Genomic DNA, 19,078 nt, shown 5'->3' on the forward strand with positions numbered 1-19,078 from the left:
TTTACTTGTTACAGTGTTTACGTTCATGATTGTAACTGGGATTTTTTTTATATTTGTTTTTTAATGTTCTACAAAAGGAGGTCATGATGAAACACAAGGAGAGCCGCAGGATGTAGACACGAGTCTGTTCAGACGATCTAGCAACGGAGCGAAGCTGGTCTATGAACACCGGGGAGGGGAAGACTCAGCTGAATCACATTTGGGAGAATCACACCTGCAGAGGGAAGGCAAACAGGAAGACACACAATTCAAAGACACAGAAGACCTGATACGTGCTTCTGAACTGTGAAATCTGCACAGGAAACTGGAACCCAGAACCTGCTCTGAATGAGGTGAAACTCCAACCCACTGCGTCTCTACAGCAGACCTCAGCCATTCACTATGAGGATTAGCTGTCTCTGGACAAGGTATCATGACCTGACTTATCCCCTATAAACACTGATGATGACTACATTACTAAAAGGCAAACAAAGTAAAACTAAAGTCCCTTAATGGCATACAGGTAGCAATAATTCAGTATAAATCTCACAGCAGTCGCATAAATCTTTCTCCAGTCAACATGCAGTCACTTTTAACTTTGTGCCAACTCCTGCATAAAATCTCTGCCTCTTAAGATGCTAAGTGCTTCACTACTTCCACAAGTCAATAATTAACTGTGTTTGTCTGCCGTTTGGTGTGAGACAGGCTCTGAATGGAAGAGTTATTTGCAGTTTGATGAGGAAAAGATGGCGCAAGCAGCGACCTACCACATCTGAAACTGATGCTGATGACGATACCAAGAACTGCACAAAATGGCACGAAACTCAAATAATTAGCAGGGACTTGCTACAAAGCTGTGTGGAGGTGAAATAATGCAGGATCAAGTAATAATTATCTGTGGGTTTTACTCTTGTCTGCTTCTGACACCTCTGACAGCATGGTGGACTGAATGTATTAGTTTCATCTATTGTTCATACAGAAATGATCAGTTCTGGTGGCATTAAACTGCAGAGTGTATTATTTACCTACCAAATATAATTATTGGCTTGAGCTCACGGTTGGCAGAACACACACAAGAATATAGGCATTGGGATTGGATGTTATTTGTGGATGCAGTCATAAGTAATCTCTCTTTTTATAAACATTTCTATGCAACTAAACAGTCTTGGAGCCAGCCACACAATGCTTTCCACTCTCTGTAACCTATGTGTGCTTTCTCTTTTCTCTCTCACTCGAATTTTTTTTTTCTTTCTTGCAATTTAACTATATGCATCTTCTCTTATTCACTACATCATTGAAAAATATTGGAGAATCTTTATTATTTTTTTCTCTCCAACATTTTTCATGAGGTTCTTTCTGGCAGCTGTCTTCTGAGTCTGGCCAGAAGACTTGCTCTTGCTCTTCTGCTCTAATTCATGCTCATCCCTGAGCTCAGCTCGACGCTGCAGAGCTGCACTGAAGGTGCAACACACATGGTGTAATCCTCTGGGCCTGACGGATGAAAGCTGACATAACATACATGTATAGCAGTTGAGCATACATGAAACATATTGTGCACGTGTCGAACATGTAAAAGAAAGTCAGAGAATCAAGCACCAGCTGTGCACGTATTATTTATTCAGGTTCACGTCGCAAACAATATGACAGTGGGAGGAGCATATATCGTCAACAAAATACATTTTGCCCCTACAGAACCAACAAAACATGAACTTGCGCCAATAAAGTTGTGTAGAAGTAAACTTTCCTCAGAAGGTGAACTAGTATACACTCCACTTTTGTGGTGTATTTTCCCATGAGAATAAAGTTTTTTTAAAAAAAAACAAACAAAGAAAGTGTGCCATGAAAAAAATGTTAAACCTTATTTTGGCCATCTTCTGAACCTGTGCCAAGCTTTTAATGTTTCATTCACAGTCTTTCTTTATTGAATAATGTATATGAGGCAAGAATTTTGTCTCTTCCCTCTATTTATACAGTAGATTTATTTATTATTCATGTGTTGATTCATGTGTTAAAGCCATTTCATGCACATGAGCCATGCTGAACTGCAGCAAATCAAAACTGAACTCTCAGTGCATCGTACAGTGGCACAGACCTGCTTGTTCCTTTTCATTGCACACACTCTACTTTCAATTTAAATTCCACTCATCATCCTTTACACGCATAATGGCTGGGTCATTTTAATGCCTTTTTGTTTTGTTTTTGTAAGGACTGTGTTTTTGGTAACTGGTGGTCACATTCAAATCCTCATTCACATTGAGAAGAACACATTGTAGCAAACCTAAAGGTTTATTTGTGACTCAAGTATTTACCACACAGTTTTAAAGAAGGAACCTGGACTAAAAATAAGTCGTGATATATTCTTTCACACGTTTACATAAACAGTAAGGCCTTAAAGTGCTGCAGAGTAAAAGTGAATAAGACTGCAGTAGTTCTCCACTTACACACAGTGTGTGTTATTTTTATTAAACTATTAATCCCATTGGGGAAGTTCCTTTTCTGCACTTACCCATGCTATTTCTGGTAAGCGGAGGTGCTGGCACATTGGGCCACTCCAGGTAACTGATGGGGATCAAGAGTCTTGCTCAGGGATCCGCAGTGATGACGTGGGATTCAAACCTGCGAACTCCTGATCGATCCCAACTCTGCTTCTCTGACCTCTAGGCCAGCCCTACCCATAAGCCAAACAGACTGAGCAAAAACAAACTCTTGGTGCCAATTCAACTGTTTGACCAGTTTAAAGATGGTAATTTACGATGCACTCAACAAATTAAGAAGAAATTAATATTAATTTTTTTAAATTAAATTTCCCCTATTAAATTTCTTGTACTTTTCTTTTTTAAATCAAAACACTATTTCAAAAAGCACACACAATTTTACACATACGAGATTGGAGGAGGTATCCCCAGGCATCATGCTCCACACGTCAACCCAGCCCAAGGGCAGCGCAGCCGTAATGACCTGTGAGGCAGTGATGGAAGATGTGAGCAGAATCAGAGCGCCGACGCCATGATACTATTCTGATAGCCTTTATGCTATGGATAGTTTAGTATAAAGGCTGGTGGTGGGGGAAAAAAAACAATAAATGGAAAAGAAAATATTGGCTTTGCAAAGCCACATAAAATAAATATATATTTCACACAAGAAAAAAAAATCCACATGACAGCATTTTTCTGAGTGAAAAACGCCTGTTCAAATATTTGGAAAGACACATAAGATTATCTAAATAAAGGTTCATTCATGTGTTCAGACTTGAAGTGAGCTCAGACTGAGGCTGTGCGTACTCTTTGTGGGCTTTTGAAGGACACTGATTTAAATGGGTGATAAAAGGCTGGATTGTAAACTCCAGATCTAAGTTTATGTTTCTTTCATAGTAAAGGCAGGGGGGTCTGGAACAGATTTTCATCAAATACTCTAAAAAAACCAAAAAAACAAACAGGTCTACGTTTGACACAAGGTCATTTGTTTTAAAATTCTTACTCTGTAATATGGTGATCTATACAAAGCTCATGAAAAGAGATCTGCCTTTGCAGCTGAAGCTCTAAATCAAATTACATTTAAAAGTGAGGGTGATGCTGAACCTGTGAAAATTGCACATGCGGGTGATATTAAGTCAATTAACAAGAAAAAAGGAAAAAAAAAACTACTCACTGACACACTTGAGTTCTTCGGAGTAGTGATCTTATTTCTCAAAACTGTTTTGCTCCATCGGGATCCTCTAAAATTTGGAATAGGATTTAAAGTTCTTCCTTAAAAAGCACAAAGTGCCTTGCAAGCAGGCTCCGCCATGTCTTTTAGAGCTGATAGTACCATTTTATCAAATCAGATCACTTGTGCTTCTGTTGAGGTTTCTAGAGTTTTTAAGCCAAATATGGGAGGCAGAGCTTTCAGCCATCAGACCCTTTTCTTGTGAAACCAGCTGCCAATTTCATTTAGGAAGGCTAAAGCACTCAGGACGACGATAACACTCACGCAGGATACAACACATAATGCTAAGGATGAACCAGTGGTTTGTTCACCATGAAACGATTAAAGGAGACTCGAGACAGTTTGGAGATTAGAAATGTGTTAACTGTTAATGAACAGTGCAACTAAATAGGACTGGCGTTACAACTATGTCAAACACTGATAAATCTCAATGGTTCGGGGAAGTTACTTAATATTTAATCAATTTAGATCTTACAAAGATTTATTTAATTTAAAAGGGAGTTTTTTCTTTCCAAAGTAGTTCATGGCAGCTCATGTGAAATTGTTGTTGTTGTTGTTTTTTTCTCTGTTTAAGTTCCAAGATTTTATAAATTGTTGATGCAGATTCTGTGTCTAGGAATCAATATATCATCAAATATCGTTGTCTTCAGATCCATTTTCACAGAAGATTATTCATCAAATAAAACAAGAAGGAAAAAAGGAACCTGACCTGATGACAGACGGAAATAATCACTATAATACACTTTCTCTTTTTTCAAGTTCTATGCATCCAAGTGTAATCATGATTGAAATTTCAATATCAACATTACAGCTTCAATATGGATCATAAACTTGTCTTCTAACAGCAAGATACATGGCTCAATTACTGTGGAGTAAAGAGGTCCTGCTATTTTTCCATCAGTCTGCAGTGAACAAATACATTAATAGTGACACTCAGAACTGGACCAGTGGCAGTAGGAGATCAGTTTACCCTCATGCCACACATGTGACTAAACTAAACCAAACAGACTGACTAATCCACAAGAACACAACCACTAATAATACAAGTATTATTTTAACATCAATATAAACCAAATTATAAACAGTATTTGAATCCCTAACACCCTAAACTCCCATGGTGCATTGTGGCACAACAGTTCAGTCACGACGACTCTCCAATCGCTACAATATCTAATGCTGTAGTTTATTATTTATTTAAGAAATTTGCCATTTAGCAGACCAAACAGTTCGCCATCTTCTTCTCTTCATAAGCCAGTCCGCTTTGTCTGGTAACTGGTGTGTTGCCCAAGCTCTCTATGCCACTGAGAGTGCCTGCAGGTTGTTACGCAGAAACCTGTTCAGGTCAGAGCTGATTGCCGACTGTCATTCTGGACCATTTTCTAATTATGCGGTCACAGAGGTTTAAGCTGAGAGAAGACTTTCTCTATTGCACATGTCTCCTCTCCTTTTCTAACCATGTGTACATGTATGTGTCAGTATTACATTTTGTGTGTTTCTCCATCCTGCAGTTTCTCCAACTGTGGCTGTACATGTATATGATCTGCGCCTCCTCCACTCATCAAGAATTCAGATTGTGGATTAGTTTGCTGTCTAACACAACATGGTTTGCTTGCTTTTTGCTGTCTCTGCCCTATTCATTTCTACAGTAGAAAACTTCTACCTCTGAGTCTGTCAGTGTTATTTTCCCCTGTCTCGCAAGTGGGATTGTTAGGGCTTAATAAGCATGCTTTAATTACTACAATTAAAAAAAAAATGATTTGATTATCTATGTTTGTGGGCTTGTATATCACAATCCATCCATACATCTATTTACTGCTTTATCCAGTTCAGGTAGTCTCCTGATTATAAATGGGAGGCCAAAAAAGGATTTTCACTCAAAGTGACCCTGTTTCCAAATATCACAAACATATTTCAGACCGTCACAGCCACCTACCGTGTTTCTGCTTGTAGGAGGCCAGCAACTTTGCAACTCACATTTGAGAGATGAGATTGTTTACGTGACAACAAAAAAGCAAAATGGCCTCCTCCAGGAATTATTTTGTTGGAGTGCAGAAAAAAGAACAAGGTTTTTATCACACATACTGTATTAACCAACAGATGGAGAAAAAAATTCTCCAGAGGACTACATAATGTGAAAATCCTTTTTTGCACATTTTACAAGCAGTTGTAAAAGGTGAGCAACAAAAGACTGTGTCCTCTGCTCATCCACAAAGACCTCAGATTATCTGCATAAACTATTGTGACCAAGTTTCAGCGGTTTATTGTGCAGCAACATGAAAACTGCCACACACATTTTGGTTACTTTTGTGTTGGGATCTTAGTGTAAAAGCCACAACTATTGTTCTTTTCTATAAAATAGTATATTTTACTTTTTTTTTTAAATGTTTTATCAAGCAGAAATTCAATAGTATAGCATGTTTCTGGTATCTTGTCTGAGTCAGTCGTGTGTTTTTGCTCTTGCTGTCCTTTTGGGTGTATAAAAATGTGAGGGGCTGCAGGCAACTCACATAGCTACTCCAGAAAACCACTGAAGCTCAATGAGTCACTTTCACACTTTGTTTCACGCTTTGTTTCCAGAAATGAAAACAAACCACAGGTTTTGTTAACTTTAAACTACAGTGAGGCGGCCATCAGTCTTCTTGCCTCAAGAGTTATCCTCCATTAACGAGCTAATTATAAAACTGCTTTCTATGTTTCAGTAAATTTGTTGAACAGAAAGTCGCTGCAAGCAGAAAATGGATGTAAACTGTCTCAACAAACTTTCACTCATGCAGACAATTATTGCTGTCAGTATTCACACAGAGATTCTATGCAGTGCTGCCATCTTACCAGCTCTATTGCCAGACCACTGTATCTGTTACTTTTCCAAAGATCTGCATGCAAACCTAGTGGCTTTTTCTGGTGTTAAATGAGAGTTTTAGAGAATGTGACATCTCGCCACATACATTCTCACTCTTCTGAATGAGCACCATGTGACACTCACAGGCGGCCCAGTCCTCCTGCAGCAGTCCCTCCCCTCTGCAGTCACACAAGGACAATCCAAATTGTGCATGCTTGGATTCGCTTGTTGTTGATCTTGCCCTAGCTTATAATCAGGGTGGAATTTGTAGTTATAAACATAGTGAATTCTTTGCACTTTTTGTTTGTCCAGTGATGTTATTCTTGTCTCAATCTGCATCCCGGAGAAAGGAGATGATTTCATTGAGCAACTTTAGGACAGCTAGTTTTATTTCTTTTTGAATGCTTTCGACACATGGTGGTTAGGCTTGTTAAGCCGCATTTTGTAATAACGGTGCATTTTGTAATAAATGCACAAAATGTAATAATTTTGTCATTTCATTTTGTAATGAAGCCGCATTTTGTAATAAACTACCGCATTTCGTAATAAACTGCCCCAACGCATTTTGTAGGGGGCTTTATGCCCCTGGTAGGGTCTCCCATAGCAAACTGGTCCAGGGTGACAGGTTAGACAAACAGCAGTTCTAAAACCTCCAATGAGAAACGTTAAATCAAGGACCGTGACGTCGCCCGGTATGGCGCAGATAGGGTCCCCCCTAGAGCCAGGCCTGGGGTTGGGCCTCGCAACGGGCCCTGTGGGCAAAGGCCCGGCCAGGACCAGCCCCAAGGGGCGACGTGGGCCCACCCTCCGGCAGAAGCAACACCTGCTGAGGGAACCATAGGGACAGCAAGGTGCCTGGTGACCCAATCCCAGGACACAGAGACTGGCTCTGGGGACACTGAATGTCACCTTTTTGGGCGAAACAGCACCTTCTTAAAATGTAACAATTTATTACATAATGGGGTAAAATTTATTTTATTACAAAATGCATTGGGGCTGTTTATTACAAAATGCGGCTTTATTACAAAATGCGACTCAACAGGCTTGGAATTGTTGACTGGGGTAAAGTGCTTTTTGGCTTTCTCTTAATAAAATGTGATGCTTACATTGATTGTTTCATTTCTATATTTTAAAATCTTTCTGAAGAATTTATTGCCATGAATCATTTTTTTCATTTTTAAATGTTGTCATGTTGCACTTATTCAACAATATCATGAATTATTCAAAAATATATGGTTTAGTCTTGTGGCATTTCGACGAGCGGTGGAGACAGCGAGGAAGGATTGGCTGCTCTTTAGTTTCACAAAACAGGAGCTTTATTGTGACAACAACTAAGCCCACTACGCACACTAGCGCCCTCCCTGGCGGGTCAGCGGACACTGATCTTGGCGAGGGATCAGGATTGTATGAATTCCAGTTTGTATAACTTGTAAACTTCTTAGCCTTCGTTTCTTCCACTGCTCTCTTTCCATGTGAAGTCCAGCAAGGCTCAGTCTTAAGGGCCTGTCTTTTCCCCTCCATTTTCTGTCATTTGGTTCCATTCTTCAAAAACATGGAATTCCACCTCATGTTTATGCAGTTTTACATTCCCCTGAAAAGGAGTGATTCCTTATGTCAACCCTCTGCTGAAATGTCTTAAGGTCTGGATGGCAATAAGTTTCTTAAATTTCACTGAAAAGAGGAGTGAAATAACGGCGTTCTGTAATCCCCTCGTAGATCTCAGATCTCTGACTAATTACCTGAAGACAACAGTGCGAAACCTCCAAAAAAAGATGGAATCAGATCTAACTTTGACAGTCAGTTCAGAGTTATGGTCAAATCAAGCTTCTTCTTTTTCTCAATTCATGCAGTTTCCCACAATTAATTATTTTTGAACAAGAACAACATCCAGGGCCTTGATATCTCCCAGCGGAATCACTGTGATGTACTTCATGTAGGTGTTAGTGTGTCCTCCATTGCATGTCTGATGCTGGTATAAAATACTTCTGCAAATCTTTAAATGGCCACGCATAAACTCAAGTACATTGCATCTGTTAAACTTCTCAGGTTAAAACTTCTTTAACCAAAGGTAGGGCAAAGGGCAGGAGGGGTGTTGATTCCCAAAGAGAAGGACATGTTAGCACCAGCCATTTCTGACCAAATTGCCTTGTCAACATTGAAGGGAAAATCATTTTCAGTGTGATAGCACAGAGACTGTCCACATACCTGGAGAAGAATAACGTATGTTGACACATCCATACAGAAGGCAGGGATTTCTGGGTTCTCTGGTTGTTTGGAGCATACCACTATGATCTGGCATCAAATCCAAGCGGCAATCAAAAAGAAAAGAGACCTCCATGTCATCTTTCTTGACCTAGCTAATGCCTTTTGATCAGCTTTGGGAGTCCTTCGACTTCTTCCACATTTCATCATCCATCTCTACTCTTGTTAAAGCCTACTTCCAAGACCTGCAATTGTGTTTTATAACAGCAGAATTTACATCACGTTGGCACTGTGGGGAAGTGGGCATCATAGCGGGCTGTACATTATCACTCTTGACCCTTACAGTAGATGTGGAGATCATCATTTGGGCCTCGAGATGGGTAGTGGGTGATGAGCGAACTAATAATTGGGATTCACCTTCTGCCGATCTGAGAACACATGGATGGCATGAAAACTCCGACCACAACAGCACTGTGTGTGGTTTCTCTCAATACTGCAGGAGAACATCAATTTGATTTGGAGCCGACAAAGTTGTGGAGCATCTCAATAATAAAGGGAGGGTTACAAAATGTGAAGTGGTGATGACCCAATCCCAACAATGTCTGAGCAGCCTGTCAAGAGTTGCAGCAGGCTAGGTCAGTCCTGAGGCACAATGACACTATGGAGCATGTCCAGCTGGACAGAGGAGGCTTTGGTCTCACAGCATGTAAACCAACTTGGCATAAGGCCTCAACATTGGGGTGGAGGACAATGGTGGTCGAGGAAGTGTTACATCAGGAGGAGACGGAAAGAAGTGCAAAGACTCTCTCTCTTGCTAAACAGGGACAATGGACAAGGTGGCAGGGCTTGGAGAGGAGGCTCAGCTGGAAGTACCTCTGTGAAATGGAGGTACTCAACATCAGCTTTATCGTTAGAGCTAGCTGTGGTGGGCTTCCATTTCCACAAACCTCCATCAATGCCTTGGCATGGACACAATCTTAAAGGAGCACAGCGCAGTTTGCTCGTTTTATACGAAACACCGACCCCTGCAGGCCTTAGGCGTAACTGTAGCTTAGTGAAAAGCTCGTGTCTGTGGCTTGTGCCCATGTACGTGCACAGAAGAGGGGAACTCCTTCCTCGCTCTTTTAGCAGCGCTCGAGTAAAATGTAAGTTTCTTTTGCCTGGTGGGGTCTGTGCTGGAGCTGTGGCAGTGCTAGAAGCCGGTCTTTTCTTATTTTCTGGAAGCTCCATCCTCAGTACTGCTCAGTTGTTGCTGCTAAGCGTCTGGCGGAGTAATGGCGGACAAATCGAAACTTAGGATTACCAGGCCAGCGGGAGTGTGCATTACATCAGGCTCAGAGTGATTCGTACCCGAATCACTCATATTTCTGTGCCTTCAGTGCCCTGCACAGAAAAATAGGAGCGACTGCGATCTTGCAAAAATAGCTCTTGCTGCCCATCAGGCAAAGGTGAAAACGTGTGTGGGTGTGAATAATTAATCATTTAATATTCAAAACTGTGCTGTGCCCCTTTAACCCTCCGTCCAACTCCAGTGACTCTCGAACATATCTTGACTGGCTTTTAGACCAGCCCAACACAAGGCCATGATCCCAGGAGGCATAACCAGGTCCTTAAGAGTTTGGCAGCAGCACTTGAGAGCAAGAGGAATGCCGTCAACTCCTTTCTACTGACAGGAACCAGTTCTATAATAACACCACCATTCATCTGAGAGGGAAAGAAAAAACATCCCGCTACCAAACCAGAAGCTGGGCAGCTAGGCAAGGTCTGGAACTGGAAGATGCTGGTCGATATCGGCAAGCATCTGATCTTTCCAGCTCAGATTACAGCCACCAACCTTAAGCTGGACTTGGTGGTCTGGTCGACTTCTGGTTCTAGTTCCCCTTCTGAAGTCTGATGACATGATGGAGCTCGGCCCAGTCGTCGATTTTTCTGTCTTTTGTTATCTTGTATATATGTTTATAAAAGCAAAAACATTTGCTTTTGTTAACTTTAAACATCAGTAAAATGGCTGGCATTTCTTTTTCATATTTAATGTTGTGACCTCCTGGACGTTCATAACAGCTGATTCATTTCATATCTTGTAAGTAAGACAACCTCAAAATTTGATTGAATCTTCAGTAATTTTTTTTTACAACTTTTGTAACCTTTAAAAACACTATGTTTAAAAATACATGAAATCAGAAGTTTGTTGGATTTACAATTATCAGTTTTTGTCCTTGCTCTCCTGTGTGATTATAAAGGCACAGACATTAAGTAAAGAATTATTGCCAGCAGACTGTAGATCACTTGGTTAAGCTTAAATAGTCACTTTAAGGCTTTGATTTTGTTTCACAAAGATTAAACAATGATTGGATTAGGTAATTAAAGTGCTTTGGTTACATTTGTTAATGTTAAACTGTGAGTGGCCATTAATGCTTGTTGTCCCCCCCCCCCCCCCCCCGAATCAGTGGCGTTACTAGGATGCCAGGTGAGAGTGGGCATTTGTCTTACCAGGGGGGGCAAAGCTCAAAATCCAGCGCAGGTCCGTCAGGGGGTTGCTGCTGACATGGACCGTCAGACGGGGGGGTTGGGGCTACTGTGACAGATTGTCGGACCGTTCAGCTGCGTGGAACCGGGGGTATGGGGGAGTGGAGGTGTTGCGACTGACATGGGGCATCGGACCGGGGGTGGGCGGCACCGAGTGGACACTGCAAGTACTTCCACTAATGACAAAACATATGAATGGGATATCACAGAGCATGCCCGTGGGGGGGCTCGCCCACCCCTGCCCCCAATTGTGCTATGCTTATTGCATGCCAAATGTTGCTTGTGTTGAGTACTAGTTGATAACATATTAAAGTGGCCTTGCTTTGAGAAAAAGACAACATAAAATCATGTCAAACCATGTTGTTTAGCATGTGGATCCATATCTGTCCATAGGTGACACTGAACCCCAAACTGCTCCCGATTTATAGACTGACCAACATGTACTGTGTGAATGTGTAACGGGGTAATTCCGAAATAGTCATTGCTGGAGATGTAAATAGATGTTAGTGGCTGGTGTAGTTATGAAATTGGGATGAGTGAGAGCAGGGTGCAACCAAACAAAGAGCAAACCAACTAATTAAATAAACTGGATCCTGTATTTTATCTAAAAATATTATAAATTCAGCTAAAACTGTAAAAAACGTTAAAAGAACAATAAAAGGTTAAAATATAGAGTGATCAAAACCATTCTAAAAGCGTCTTTAAAATGCAGCTTGGGAGGTCCGAGCACTTCCAGTTCAGTTCCTGGGCGCAGCGCCAGAGGTAGGGCTTCTCCACCCTGCTGCTGCGTGGGTTGAGGCTGGATCCCCCAGTCAATCCTGACCCCGTCTGGTGCGCACGCCACGTGTGGGGTGTAGTTCCTCTTCCCCCCGTAACGTCGATCACCAGGGGGACGTCCCGGACAGCACCTGCCACATGTACAGACCAGGTCAGCACAAAGTGGGAACCAAGTGACTCCAAGCTCTAGGTCAGGATGATCAGGATCGTTATCAGCCTGATCATTTGAATCAGCTGTGTTGGAAGAGGGAAACATCTAAAACATGCTGGATTGCGGCCCACGAGGACCAGGGTTGAGTAGCCCTGCTCTAGGTCATGTAGTGAGCACCACACCGGACGAGCATAATACTCACGGGCGTGGCAGGGTTTCCTCCCTGCCACTGCGTGTCAGCAGTGTATGGTGCTCGTGTTGGATGGCTCCGCTGGTCCCCGTCCTGGTTCCGTCACAGTTCCAGAGTGTGGCTTGGTTCCTTGGCAGTGTGGCTGCTCTTCTCCCGGCGCCCTGCTTCCCCTGTGTCTGCTCTCCTTTTGCCAAGGCCCGCACTGCCTTTTATGCACCTGTCAATTTGCCACAGCCCAGGTGCGCTGATTGAAGACATGGGATTGGCCAGAGTCTCACATGGGCGGGGTTCCAATCAAGGTGACTGGGAAGAGCTTATTTATGATAAAAAAGGAAAAAAAAAAAAAACCAAAAAACAAAAAACAAAGGCAAACACAGCAAACCACAACACACAATAAAAATAAAGCCCTTTCCCAGGCGTCCGATTGCATGTGAATGGGTGAATTGTTTATGTATGTTTATGCAGTAGAAAATGTGCTATATAAGTGAAATCGATTTACTCATAAGGTGTAAAAATTAGGGACTAGCAGCAAAGTAGAAAAGTTGCCAATATTGAAATATTCACTTTGATTTTGTTTCACAAAGATTAAGCAATGACTGGTTTGGGTAATTAGAGTGCTTTGGTTGTCTGTGTTAATTTAAAACAGCAGGTGAGTGGCTGTTAGTGCTTCTGTCTTGTTTTTAATGCCTTGACCTCCTGGCTGTTAATGGTAATTATCACATTTACCCATTCATTTTCTGTGAGATATGAAACTGGCTTGTCATTTTATGAGTCAGAAAGCCACAAATGCACCAGAGTGCAAACAAAGCCAACCGTCTCAGAGTTTCGGAGCCTTTCTCACAGTTACACTCTGCTCAGCGGTCTGTGAGGAGAAATGCCTCAGCTGTGATACATGTGCACCGACGACCAGATAGAGTAGTTCTACTAGTTTCTGCTACTTGTAACGGCAGGCTTCATCGCGGCTCATCCCGCCCATCGGCGTCACCCATTCAAATTGCAGCCGAGGCAGAGGAGGGAGCGTAAGGCGGAGAGCAGGCTGATCACAGGCTCACACACTCCGGAGCAGAGGCAGAGGGAGCACCGCAGAGCCACCGCGACAGGCTGGAGATCCCTTCTTCTTCTTCTCCTCCTCCTCCTCCTTCTTCTTCTTCTTCTCTTCCATCCTTGTCTTGCATGAACACTACAGCACGCAGGATTTAACGATGTGGACAGAAGTCGGAAAGCTCGTGCTATTACATTTGCTACTCATGGAGCTCCACTGCGCTAAAGGTAAGCCGCTCATCCCTCCCGCGTGAAGGGGGCTGAATTTGCGTCTCGCCACGGACACATGGCAGCGCTCAGGGGGTCGTGCTGGAAACACGACCTGCCTGTCAAGTGTCGTCTGCCGCTGCACGCCCCTGCAGGACCGCCGCTTTGGTCTCCTCGCGCGCCCACACCTGGATCGCTACTTTGTCGCGAGCACTTTGCACGCTTCTTCCCGCGGTGACATGAGGTGACAATGCGCGGAACGGGCGCACATGTTAACGATCACACGCCGCGCGTCCAAAGCTCCAGGCTGGCTTGCACTGTGGCGCTTTCAGAGTCAGGGTTGTAATGACACGCCTGTGATGCTTTTTTATTTTTAATCATTATTATTACAGCAGGAGCTAAATGATCGCCAGATAGATTTGCCTGAGCAATCCGTGGCGGTGATAAGTGCCAGCAGGTCTGTGGTGGTACGCTGTCATGTCTCTGAAACATAAACAACAGGCAGATCCAGTCATACACGTTTTCTCAACTGATATCCAAACAATGCTCGGTTTGACTGTAATGCTTTCAGAATCACTGCAGCGGGCCTGCCTTCTGGACAATTTAAAGCAACTACAACAATTTTGCTCCCTCTCACCCATTAAATTTGCTTTGCTTTAGCAGTGATTAATTCCATTTTTTATTTAAAGTAACCCATTCCCTGATCATCACATGCTGCCAGTGGTTCCCACACAAGTCACTTATACTGTGGTTTTCCTCTCTGAAAACACAGGAACTCATACAGAGTCAGAGTGTGAAACTGGACAGTTTCAGTGCAAGAACGGACGGTGCATCCCGACCCTGTGGAGATGTGATGATGATGATGACTGCTCAGACAGCAGCGATGAGGAGAACTGTCGTAAGTAACCCAGAGTCCCTTGACATTGACTTTTCAACACCATGGTGACTTTGCCTGCTTAAGAAAAGAGCTTGAATGTCCTGCTGCAAACAGAAGTCCTAATCTATAAGTCAACACACATTCAAGGAGCTTACACAAGCAGCTGTTTGACATGAGTTGGCACATGACTGGACGACACTGTGTGGTGTAGATAACTGATTATATGCACGTTGTAACTTTTGAATGACTGAAGTTATCCAGAGAATAAGCTCCTTATCGTTTTTGCTTGGAGCCCCTCTGGAATCTCTCTTTAAGTTGTTGGTTTAAGGACGTCAGCGCTGAAGCTGCTGATCCTGGATCAGTCATATGACTAAAGGAATTCTTCTAATTTTCACTTCCTAAGTAAACTTCTGACACAAGCGGCGAGGTGGCCCCGCTGTCAGAATGAGGCCGTTTCATGTTATTATGATTATTATCATTATCGCTCTTATGACCCTGTGACTGTGTAAACGGTGATAATGTCAGCCCGTTTATCAGTAAAACAATTCCCTCTTCTATACTGCCTAATAACGCTTTACATATATAATGGATTCACAGATTGTGTCGTGTCTGAAATAGAGTGATAAAACTGCAGTGTGCAATGTGCCATTATTTCAAAATGTTTGGAAACGTGCGCTGTACTTCAGCCAGAACTCTTGTTCCTGTTACTGACTGACTTAATATTGTGAGCTCCTATTATTTCCTGTTTACTTCTGTGGCACATTGTTCATGAATTTAACTTTAAAATACAAAATTCACAATAAGTCAAATATTGTATATTTCAGGAAAGTACAGAACAGACCAGAAGACTCGGGTTTAGTTGCTCCTGAATCTATGGCTTTTGGAAAATTACACAGACAGCCAGCCGAGTAATCATCACTTATAAATTTGTCATGGTACTAATTGCTTGAATGGTTATATTAGTGGCCAATTGATTCATCAGTTATCCAGGGAAGCGGCACACCAAACACATGATTTTCTCATCTCTCACGCCTGCTATAGTGGCCGCTGCTGAATGTCTTGGGAGTTCCCTGCTCGAATGCCGTGACATTTACAAGTGTGTCTCATTGACTGTAGAGACTGATTGGGATTATTGGACATTTAGTGGGCAGTGCTTGATGGAAGTGAAATTAGATTTTAATGAGCTGCTCCTCACTCCAACAGGTGATGTTTACTCTTTTGCTTGTTATGAGCAACAAGTATATGAAAACGGTGCTTTAACTGCAAAGGAGGCGGACTGTTCTTTTAACCGAGCCACTTTGGCTGTGGCAGGAATGTGCTCTGCTCTTTCTTCTCTCCTTACTCTCTTTGCTATGCTTCCTGTAAGCTTCAGATACGAATGTGCTCTCTTCTGGGGTTCTCTGTCACTCTGTCGATCTCTACTTTCCCCTCCTCTTGCTGTGCCTTACACTCCCTCTCTCTCTTGCTGTGCCGTCACTCTCTGGTTCTCTCACATGCTTCCAACCTTGTACTCACTTTTCTTTCAAAGTTGCAGTCCTCAGTCTGTGCTGAAAGTTCAGTGCTTCTCTCCAAAAAAGCTGTCTCACTTTCTCGACACTGTCGCCCCCATTAGGGGACTTTCCTCCCCCAATTTTTAAATCTCTTGTGGGCACCTTGGCAGCATGAATGCCAAAGAGGCTCTGCCCACTCGTCTTACGCCCACAAAGCGCATCAGCTGAGAGGTTGGTTGGAGATAAATCCAACAGCGTGACTCTGGTCGGCAGATTGATGCTCACTGGCTGGCGGCGTGCCAGTCCTTCAAACAGATGCCAGCACTGCCACTGTGCCCCCCTCCCCATAACCAAATATCACCAGCAGAGCGCCGTGGAGATGGGAGGAGAGGTGGAGGAGGGGAAAAGTTGGGATGGATTTGATTGAGAGGAACAGGATTAAGGCGTACATGATAGGGGCAAGTGGAGAAAGTGATTTTGGAGCATGAGCACAGAAAGGAGCTGCTCAGTGAAAAGGTTTTGTTCCCAAAATCACAACCTGATAAAAAAAAAAAAAAAGTAGTCAGGCGTCTTAAGACTGTCTTTATATTTATGCCACGATCAACCTAAGATTGACAAGTTTTTACCTGGTGATACTGGTGTAGTTCAAATAGTTTCTACTTTTTAAAGGTGCGGTTCTTCAAATTTAGTTTATATTTTTCTTTTCAATAGAATTATCATATGACATTGTTGGTGAAATGCTAGTTGTATTATAAGAGAGTGGCACGGTGTGCTAACTAGGCTTCTGATCTGATGTTGGGATCTTTCTATTCTCCCTCTTCTTGTGTGTTTTCTCCTGGTACTCAAGCTTTCTCTCTCCTTCCAATCATGTGTGAGATTAATTGGTGACAAGTGCAACGTTCATATTTCAAATACTTGTTGCAGAAACTTTGGAAGTTGAAATGTTTGCCTGCACACCACTGGAAAAGCTGTTGTACTCTTTATTTACCAGGCAATATTGTTCACGCAAACACACCAGCTAAGGTTCTTTTGTACGTACCAAGGGCAGATAGAAATGCTTATGTGTGAGTGCTCAGTAACCATGCTCATCAGTCGATCAGCACATCACCAATCACTTTACACTGAGACCAATGCAGTTTTCTCACAGCAGGGGTTACTCTTATAACATCCTCTTTCTAGCAGCTGTATTAGAATAAGTCTTGGTAGATTGGTTTGTCTTTTGTGCCTGTATCTCTGTTCTTTATTCTCCCGTCTTCCTCCTCCCGCTCCTCTCCTTCATTCTCAACATCCCTCCCGGTAGATTCCGCGCTTGTTGCCCTGGGAGACGGTAAAGTGGTGATGTGGTGGTTGGGTTTTTCTGCATGTATGTGTATGTGTGCGCTTTTCTTTGTAGTGATTGCAGTGCTCCTGCACATGTGTACGCATACATGTGGCGACTCTTCATCTCTGCGTGATTCTGTATGACCTATATATTTGATTTGGGGAATACACAGAAAAGCGGCCGTATCATTTGTGCCGTGGATTCAAGTGGTTTGAAACATGCCTAATCCGAAGTGACACTGTTCTATCACATATTCTATCATGCTGACTTTTGATTGTTCTCACCCCCTCACATGGTCTTAAAGTCTTCTCTTACTAATGGCCTTGGTATCAGTGCACTTTAAAAAAAAAGATCGGTGAGGTTTTTATTGCTGCCAATAAATGGCAAATTAAATACAATGCTGCAATGATCATATGATTATATATACATACATATATATATATATATATATATATATATATATATATATATATATATATATATATATATATATATATATATATATATATAAAATTCTATTATTGTCACATTACACAATTTCATGAATGGGAAAACTCATAGATTGGTTGGAAAACTCAATCAATGGAATAATCCTCAAACCTTAAGTCTGTATTTTGCTGGCAGAGAGACTTTTATTGTCTTATTTGATGCATATTATTGGTTGGCTCTTTTCTAAGCGATTCTAACTATTTGCCATTACCTTTTTGACACTGTTAGTAGTCAAAATATATGCAGGGCATTGCATATCTTAACATGAGATAACATGGAGATGAAAAAAGCACTCGTTACAATCATACTGACAAATACCAAATGCTGACCTCTCAAAGAACTCTGGAAACCCAGCCTTCTTTAAACAGCTACACATTAGAGAATAGAAACAGAATGCATAAGGGGTGGGAAGAAAGTTGTTGTTGAGCTCAGTGTATGTGTGTGTGCGCTTATGTATGTGGGTGCATGTGTGTCACAGCAGGACAATGAGTCTGAGCAGGTCTGAGAAGGGGAGCGTCTCCTCTGCAGTCTGAGACCAGCTTCCCATAGAGGAGACATCACAACACATTTCACGCTGCTGCTGTGGGTGTGGGTGAGATCAGCCTCATGTACACACACACACACACACACACACACACACACACACACACACACACACACACAAAACACTGTAATAAGAGACTGCTTAGAAGCGCTTCAGGCCTTGAAAGGCATTGTACTGATAGGCTCACAATAACACATTTTTGTCACCTGCTGACACACACACACACACACACACACACACACACACACACACATTTTTTTTGTTTCAAAGCAAGGTTCAGGCTTTATTGGAAATATTGGTTGAGGGGAACCAGTGGGCTTTGTAAATCACAGGAACACGCTCACACACACACACACACACACACACACACACACACACACACACACACACACACACACACATACAACAGGCAAAATGCACAAACATGAATTTAAACAACAGATGACTGTTGACTCTGATTCTGAAATGACTAAGCAGATGCATGGATGTAAAATTAATAGTTAACATATGTTAACATAGCTAACCGTTTTGTGCAGGTGTATTTCGCTTTGCTGAACCTCGGAAAAACACAACATGTTCTTCCTTCTATGCTCACATTTGTCCAATGACAAACACACATGGGAGCTCTGAGATACCCCACTTCATCATTCTGGCTTCAGATATAGACTAAACTCTGTGTGTGTGTGTGTGTGTGTGTGTGTGTGTGTGTGTGTGTGTGTGTGTGTGTGTGTGTGTGTGTG

The 19,078-nt window shown here is 42.3% G+C and overlaps 1 protein-coding gene across 1 annotated transcript in view; it reads left to right on the forward strand.

The window, feature by feature from the left end:
* Positions 1–13,523: 13,523 nt before the first annotated feature.
* lrp8 (low density lipoprotein receptor-related protein 8, apolipoprotein e receptor) overlaps positions 13,524–19,078 on the forward strand; it is a 206,678-nt gene continuing 201,123 nt past the window's right edge. The window contains exons 1-2 of the mRNA XM_030084017.1: positions 13,524–13,638; positions 14,390–14,515. Of these exons, the coding sequence (XP_029939877.1) occupies positions 13,572–13,638; positions 14,390–14,515 (193 nt within the window). The 5' untranslated portion in view covers positions 13,524–13,571. The remainder of the gene's footprint in view (positions 13,639–14,389; positions 14,516–19,078) is intronic.

Source organism: Salarias fasciatus, chromosome 23 (assembly GCF_902148845.1).
Source record: "Salarias fasciatus chromosome 23, fSalaFa1.1, whole genome shotgun sequence".
NCBI classification, from domain to species: Eukaryota; Metazoa; Chordata; class Actinopteri; order Blenniiformes; family Blenniidae; genus Salarias; species Salarias fasciatus.